Source organism: Poecilia latipinna, unplaced genomic scaffold (assembly GCF_001443285.1).
Source record: "Poecilia latipinna isolate Pla-1442-1.1 unplaced genomic scaffold, P_latipinna-1.0 Scaffold49, whole genome shotgun sequence".
NCBI classification, from domain to species: Eukaryota; Metazoa; Chordata; class Actinopteri; order Cyprinodontiformes; family Poeciliidae; genus Poecilia; species Poecilia latipinna.
The window spans coordinates 142,531-151,500 of record NW_015112665.1 but is presented as its reverse complement, the minus strand read 5'-3'; the positions used below and the strand labels follow the sequence as shown (position 1 = coordinate 151,500).

Here is an 8,970-nt window from a genome sequence, read left to right as displayed (position 1 = left end):
TTAATTTTTTACCCTTTTTTTTTTTTTTTCAAAAAAAAAAAAAAAAAAAAAAAAAAAAAAAAAAAACCCAAAAAAAAAAAAAAAAAAAAAAAAAAAAAACTGTAATAAAATCAGCTGGTTACATTTTTTAAAAATAGTTTTTATTCATTTTTTATACTATATATTTTTGATCATTAAAATGTTTTTTTTGGGATCATGCAGTTTGAATTTCCTTAATTTTTAACACTTTTTTTGTAATCAAATAAATAAAGCATTTGAAAAAAAAAGAAAAGTTTCCTAAAACAAGACTGCTGACTTTCTAGGGCACATATGACAAATAGTAAATGATCTTCAAAAGTGAAAACATTAATATCAAAATCAACTGCTCATTTAACTTTAAAACACATTTATTTTTTTAGGTTTTTTTTTTTTTTAGCATCCTTTAAGAAAGAAACATATATTTTAAGAGAATTCCTCCGTTTTACAACAACGGTGTGCTCACCTATCAACGATCCGTTCAGAAACAGCGCCACTCCGATCAGGGCTCCTATGCAGAGGGCCAGGATGAACGGCCTCCTCCGGCCCCAGCGCAGAGTGCAGCGGTCGCTGGCCGAGCCGATCAGCGGCGTGAACATGAGGCCCAGAACCGGGCTGAGAAACCAGGTCAGGCTGTAGTACTGCTCCGGAAGACCTGCAGACGGACAAGCAGACAACGGTTGGTTTTGTTTTCCTGCTTTGACCAGCAGGGGGCAGAAGGCGCTTTTTGTAAGAAATAAGTGTTGAGGTTTACATTTTAAAACCAAAGAATACAAATAAACCAAATAAATCTAACAATTTAACACCAGATGTGACAAGATGAAAGTGCTTATTCACTGGATGTTATATGGAAACATTCACAGCAGGAAACTCAGTCAGTAACTCAGTTTAGGAATAAAACTTATACAGTTTGATATATTTCAAGAGTTTATTTCTGTTCTATCCATCTCCATCTACAAGACATTATTATGAACTCAGCTGCAACTTTACTGCTCTGCATCCCAACTCTGGGATTTTAAATTTCCTTTGAAATGCATAAACCATTCTCATCTGAAAGCAGTCGTTTATATATATATATATATATATATATTTTTTTTTAAACCACAAATGTATGCCATGACTATCAAAATAAAGAAAAGTAAAAAAAAACTTTAAAAAAAAAAAAAACTTAGTACAAACGTATGACACTGTGTGATTAATCTGCTTATCAAGATGCACTTGATTGGCTACAATTTTTAGTGACATGAATAGCAACATATTTGTTTCTGTTTTGTTAACCTTAGTAACATTTTCAGATGAGGCAAAGGCGGAGGATTCATTCCAGACTGAATTATCACAATGAGGGCAAATGACTCAACAAGTCCCAGTAGGATTTTTAAACTCCATCATTAAAAATACATCTGAAAAATGTTTTTGTTGTTTTTTCTCAACCATTACAAATGCAGCCTTTGAAAGAAAGGCATTAAATTGTTACTTGATTCTGTATATTTTAACATTTTGTGTATTTTGACTTTGCTTGCTTTTTGATCCATTTCCTTTAGCTGAATGCCCATGAAATATTAAATAAAAACACAATGTTTTAGCAACATCAGTGTGATTTCCAATGAGCGATTTGCTGAAAATCTGAAAATGGTATTGATCAATAATTCTTTTAAAGTTTATTTTATTATTTTTTTCTTATTTTTTGTCACTTTTTCTCAGTACAATACTTGACCACTTTAACTAAAAGCTTAACATTCAGACTGTGAGTCAGATTGTTGTTAACTTTTTTAAATTTCTTATAAGAACATGCTGCACAAGATGCTGCCATGTTCAGGTGAAAAACAACCAAATTACAAAGATCAACTTTAGGAGACGTTCGCAAAGTTTCGAGAAGCTTTAATAAGATGAATGTTGATTGTGTAAAATTCCCAAAGGAAAAGGAGAGTAAATTAAATCTGACCTTATTTGTCATCAGCTCAGATTATTAATATGCTCTAACTTCCCAGCGTCAATGTTAGGCTTTCAAACGTATGGAAAGACAAACATGCTGTCAATGCCTCTGAATATCAGCAAAGAAACATTTCTGCTACTTCCTAAGCCCTCATCTATCAGTGGTGGTGATTGAAGGAGTTATTTTGGAAGACAAGGACGAGTGATGTTATTTAAAAAGACGAGATCTGCAAGTTAAACAAACTCATTTATTATAATTTGGTTTAGTTTGTGTGTTAATACTTTTTTTTAAAACACATGTAACTGAAATGGAAAATTAGATTTGTCAGTAGAGCTTCCTTTTTGCTTTGGGTTATATTTTGAAAATTTCTGAGGGTTTTATACTTCTGCTTTTCTAGCTTCTTGTGGCAGCTTGCTGTGTCGCAGTGCTAATGCGATCTTATACGTATTGGGGAGAGCAATTTTAGGTTTAGATCCAGCTGTGCTAGTTTTACCTCATTCCTCCAGACACGAAAACGGTGTCAAACTCGTTTTTGTTTTGGGCCAAATCAAGATCATTAATGCTCTTAAAGGGCCGGTTGCACCAGAATGCATTGATAAAACCTGATCACGAACTGGTAAAATATCAATGAATTCTTATAATGAAATATTATTGAACATCTTTTTAGTCCCTCCAGGATTTTATGATTCTTTTTGTGATTTTGTTTTTTGCAATAAAAATCAAAGTGTTTGGAAATATTTGTGATATTTGTGCTTATTTATGTCGGTAAATGCGACTTTTTATTACTCGCTGTATAGATCATGGACTATAATCTGACATATATTACAGCTGAGGCAGCTGTTTAGCACAAGTAAGAAAGTTTTTAACATTTTTGAGAAAAATCTGCAACAAACTCCCAATTATTAGTGCAATTTGTTGATTTTGCGTGAATTTCCACAATAATCCTCAAGAAACTGGAGGGACTGATTGATATCATTTGTCAGTAAACAGATAAAAACTGCACTGATTTGAGTGACAACATAATATTTAAGCAAATTTAGAGTTTGGTCTAGAATCTATAGGGCCGCATTAAAAGCTGTGGCGGGCCGGATTTGGTTTGACATGTGAACTAGATTAAAGATAGTTTTTAGCTGCCATTTTCTTAAACTACCAGAAGGAGGAGCTGCAACCCTGAAGGCCTTCCATTTTCTGAGATAAATCATCTAACAGTAGCTTATTAAAGTCACGGTGTCACATTTAAGAAGCTAGTATTCCTAAGCTTTAAGATGCACATAAAACAGTTTTGCATTTACAGTCCTGCACAGACAGCCAGAATCATGCAGTAGAGAGACATTTGCCCTAATTTAAGATAACACAGGTCATGTTCCCATTGTCCTTTACAAATGTTGACCTCTGCCTTTGCAAACTGGACTCAACCTCTGCCGCTTGTAGTGACACAGTCCTGGGAACTCTGTCACCACAGAGTCTCCATCACCTAATAAGGCCGCGCCATTTACAAAGTGTTTCCTGTCGAGGGGCTTTTTTAGACTTTTTATCTCCAGGTTTGTTTCTGTATTTAACTTAAAAATACACACAACACACACATCAACAAAATCAGCGATCCCATAAAAGTATGGGACAAAACAACAGATAAGAATCGGTTTGTCAACATCAAAACAGGAAACAGTTTCTAGTAAACAGTTCCCACACAATACAAAAAAAACAAAAAAAAAAACAGACAAAACGTAGTAAATAAAGACATGTCTCTGTTCCCAACAAGTCGAAAACTCAGTTCCCACACAGTTCTGGTACTGTATGTGCAAACACACACGTGCACGAGGAACAATAGTGAGAGTATCAAAACGCAGGAAGTATTTTAGAAAAAGAAACAAGTGCAAAAAAAAAAAAAAAGAAAAAAAAAACCAGAGGCCCAGGAGGAAACGGAGAGAAGGAGTGTGAGAAAGGACTGACATCAAACGGTGCAGAAAAGGGAGGGTGGAGAGAGTCAGGATGAAGGTGAGAAGAGGAGGAAATGCGAAAGACGGAGTCGGAAGAATGGAGAGTCTGAATGAAACAGTTTATATGATTCACTGATTGTGAGAAAAACAACAACTGCCTCCTCTATCATCAAGCCCTTTTTTTATTATGCACATTTCCTCCATGAACACAGCAAAAATAATGGTGCAGCTGTTGGAGTACAAAGTGACCATTTATCAGCATCTGCACAGGTTCTATGTGTTTTTCTTCACGTCTGTCCAACACTACAGAAAACAAAACAAAAAAAACTAACAACTTCCATTTGTTTTCAAATTGTAGAAAGAGTGTTGTTTCTTTTAGTTGGAGTAGAGATTAGAGTACCACATTAATTTACTTGTATACAAAGGATGTAGCATTAACAACTTAGCTCATGCAAGTTATTTTGCATGCATAAACCAGAAGGATGAACACACACACACACACACACACACTGATAACAGTTGGTCATATTGTTGAACACGTGCGCAGACGTCGCTGTGGGCCGAGACAGCCACACATCTTACATGTTTTGTTATTTGAGCGCAGCTTCTTCTGTTGTGTATCGTCTCATATTGTGAATTAAGTTCATTCAAAATTAACTGGAACAAACACTACAACAATTTATTTATTTTTTTCCCCCAATATTTTCAGAAGATGCTGATAACGTTCGCTTAATCAAACTTTCTGCTTCATGTGTGACCTGCAGGTCACAACTCAGTTTAGTCTGGGTGTAAATATAAAACACTGGTCAGTGGCCAAAAAAAATTGTCTGAGGTTTTAGGGTCATTTTGATGTGCAGCATCCAGAAATCACATTGGTTTTGCGCAATTAGGACAACTTTCTGAACTAAGCTACACATTAGTTTGGGATGCAGACATGATGGCTGATTGTTGTCAGACTCTGATGAGAGATAACTCTGCTGTTGCTGAGCAGATGAGGTGGTCAAAGAAATGGAAGTTCATGCCCTTAATTTTGCACAATGAAGACGTAATGTTCAATTTAAACCCTTATCAGGGTTTATTACTCAATTTACAGAAATCAAAGTTTGTATCATTTAATTAATACAGTTAGAAAACAATTTTTTGTCCTCCTAAAAGCTTTTTTGGATGAGAAACAAACAGAAACAAACTGATAATCTCACAAAAATGTCATCAATTTAGTCAGAAGATTGGATTCTCTGAATCAAATCAGAATAAAAACTTGACCTGATTGAGAAAAATGGATGTCATTTTTGGATCCAGCGGTGCAAAATTAGCCCTAATTCAGTTGAAAAAACAGGCAACATCCAAAAAAAAGATTACATAAAAAAAAAAAAAGATATCAGTCTCTGATTTAAGCAAAACTGATCCTGACAAGCCAGTTGAAAACTACAATATTTTTCTGATCAGTAAACACACCACAAGAGAGCGAAATGTAAGGCTGGAGACGATTACAACTGAAAACAAATGATTCCCAGTTAATTACTGATGACAGCTGTCAATTATCTCTGCAGGTCATCAGATTAAGGGTGAAACATCTCGACATTTCTGTCACTTTGATTCTGCGTTTGCAGGGAGAGACGGACTGGAGTTCATGAGCGAATGCGTTCAGTTTCAGGACATTTTGATTCAGAGAATGACCAGGAAAGAAACTGAGTTATTGATTCATCAGAAAAGCAAACTGGGAGGAAGAAACAGCAAAACAAAAATAGGGAGTTCGTATGTGCTCATCATCATCATCAGCATCAGCATCACCTCTACTGTGAACATCTAAGAAAACTCATTAGATGAGAGGCTTGACTTTTATCTGAAAAGGAGCTAAATATGTATTTATGGTCATTTTAATTAAATGGTGAGCAAATTATAATTATGCATCAAGAAGGAAGCATGTAATTTCTCATCCCTCAAGCTTGTCTGGATCAGAAAACTCTCCCTCCTCCGAGCAGGAATCCCCACCATCAAACTCAAATTCAACAATCTCTCCTTCTTTCCTTTGTCTCCTCGTTTTCTTCCCTACTTTAGCCTCTTCCCTTCCTGTCCATTCTCCCATAAACACAAAACAATCCCTTCATATCCTGCGCTGGCGTGAGAAAACTTCAGGGAAAATGACAGCCGTGCCGAAAAGAGCCAGAGAAATGGTGTGAAAGGGAGAGTGGGTCAGAGTTCGAGATGGGAGAAAGTGGGCAGGAAGGAAGGAGGAAAGTGAGAAAGAGAGGCGGAGAGGACAAGAAAAAAAAAGGAAGCAGGTGTAATTTTTTGAATAAACACAATGTGAACAGACGGAGTAATAGGGCAATAAAATATTGATATTGACGTGTTGTTAGCATCTGAAATGAACGGAGAAGCCATATTCTTGGTGCTTAAAATTAAAACCAAGCCCAATTAGAGACGGGTAACATCTTAATATTTATTGTAAACACAATTAGACATTTATAATTCAAAATCTCGCTGAACGTTGTTTAGCTGCATTATTTGATATTAATCTGTAATAAATTCAGTGACAGAAGCAGTAATATCATGATGATGATCAGAACTACCGTTGGTATATTTGTGAACACTGCAAAACCACAAAATCTTATAAATATTTTTGGTCTCTAGCGCAAATACAAGCACACTTGAAATAACACAAAACCAACTTGGAAAAGTAGCTTTCAGCTTATTTAAAGTAAATAATTCCCTAACATTGATAAAAAAGTTTTAGTTCCACACTCGGATTATTTCCCTTATAACAGGGAAAATGGTCTGGAAATAATGAGGGAAATAATCTGCCAGAGTTACTAATATCTTTTAATCATCATCAAGGAACGATCGTTTTAAAACAAGCTCCTGCATCTAGCAGAAATGTTACTTTTAAGTTAGTTTTATCTCATTTAAAGTGTAGGAACAAAATAAAAACACTTTGTAACATTTTGTGCTTTTGCAGCGTAGAAATAAACTCGCATGCAAAAAGTTTTATGTTAAGCTGAGGTAAAATGAAGATAAGGGTTAGGTCAATATTTTACAGCTTTTAAACTAATGTTTTGATTTACAGCTCTGTTTAGCTTTAGACCTTTAAAAAAAAAAAAAAAAAGATAGTTCAGATTATTTTAAGAACATTTCTCCTGGATACAAAGTTTTCAAACAGAGCTTCCTGTTCCAGCGGAGGGAAGTCAGAGCGGAGCTCAAAGTGGAGTCGTTGCTTCGACGCATCAAAAGGAGTCGGTTCAGGTGGGAAAACTGGGATCCCCCCAAAATGAGCTGGAGAGTGTAACTGGGTCAAAGCTTCCTCCTCACATCCTAGTCGTGGATAAGTGAGAATGGATGGGTTCGGGTCTGAATGCTGTAATAGTGCTTCTTTTCTAAAAGTAAACTGACATTTGGCACAGCTGTGGTAAAAAAAAAAAAAAAAAAAAAGAGCATATATTTAAATGTTTTTCTGCATCAACTCAAAAACCTTTTAAAGAGGATATATACACGGAAACACTCCCAATCATTTGGAAGAAATTTCAGATAAATAGTGGCAAAGGAAACACTTTGCAAGTTGGATTTTACAATCCAACTGAACATGACGACAACATTTTGTTTTTGTTTACCATATGCTGATTGGATTGTTTCACAAATTAGATTAACTCAGTGTTTGCTTTATTCCCAGCTTGGTAGATGGAACCGCTGCACAGGATCTTTCCTACCAACAGCCAACACGATCTTCAATAACTCTTTGAAGAATCTGAATTAATGAGTTACAACAACATTTCATTTCCCTTTGGGATTAATAAAGTATTTTTTAATTTGATTTTGAATTTGAGAACCAGCCCCTTGTTCCAGGCCATTTGCTTCACACAGACGGATCTGGACATTTGGCTATTCGCAAACAATTTCTTCCAGGTTTTAGTTTTAGATTTTTCCGTTTGGCACTAGATTAGTGCCGCAAAGTTTAACTGTAAATTGCCGTTTCTACAAACAACCATCCAACATTTCGAAGAGAGACGTGACGAGCCAAACAAGATGGCTGCTAACGCAATATCTGGAAGCGCAGCGTGAACATCTCCGTTCACATCCTCATCAACCTTTAATGTTGTATTTTCCCATAACTCCCCTTTTATTTTTTGTATGTATTTATTTTTTTTATATATGTATAAACTTCTGTTTTTTATTGTCCAATGAGAATACAAATGATTTTTAAGGCAAACCACAAAAACATCTTCCTCGTTTCATCTTGGATTTCAATTTAGAAGTTACATTATTTTCAGCTTCATCTGTGGATAAATGAATAATTATTCCAAGTTTGAATCCAAGCTCATTGAACTGTTTCTACAAGAGAGCAGAGACACTTTATAGGCCTCGTAAATATTGAGCTCACAGCTCAAAGCACAGCATCGTTCATCCTGGTAAAATCTTGTGATGTAATGGCACACAAAAAAAAAAACTGCTAAAAGCAAATTCAACGAACATTTATGATGTCAGGGATTATAAAGTGCAAAAAAGAAAATGAGACCAAAGGAGAGGAGAGGAGTGAGTCATAGCACTTCCCAGCAGTAAGAGACGGCCATCAATCATGCATTGGGCAAACACACAGTCTCTCTTTTTGCAGAAACACTTTGCGTAAATGAAGACAAATATAACCAGCAGCCAAGGCTGTCATTACAGAAGTGCGTTACAGAGCAAACCGCTGCATCAATATTTGAATTAATGCTGAAAGAGGAACAGAAAAAAAATGCATCACAAGCTAAGAGTTTCTGTTCACCAAGCGAGCTTAGAGATACTAGAGAAACTGCGTTAATAGTTGTCCACTGGGAAAGGAGCTGACATTACAAACTAATGTTCATATCACCGTGCAAAGGTGCTAAATCCTCCCCCTCCTCCTGCCCCCTGTTCTCTTGCCATAAGGTGGCATTCAGATTGGGTGAAGCCAGCTGGTATGCACGCACACACAGCTGCTTCCAGTCAGCAGACTTATGTAACAGCACTGCAGTAAACTAGCTGCCTCCTGCTGAGACACACAGACGAATACGGGAAGAGAATCGACCACGGCAAAACGTTTCAAAATGTCCGCATGGATTTCTTCTGCAC

General features: G+C 36.1%; 1 protein-coding gene across 2 annotated transcripts in view; it reads right to left on the bottom strand.

Moving 5' to 3' along the window:
• Window positions 1-8,970, bottom strand: part of slc45a4a (solute carrier family 45 member 4a) — a 56,707-nt gene that overhangs the window by 12,123 nt on the left and 35,614 nt on the right. For both annotated transcript variants that reach the window (XM_015050463.1, XM_015050471.1), the window contains exon 4: window positions 482-670. In XM_015050463.1, the coding sequence (XP_014905949.1) occupies window positions 482-670 (189 nt within the window). The remainder of the gene's footprint in view (window positions 1-481; window positions 671-8,970) is intronic.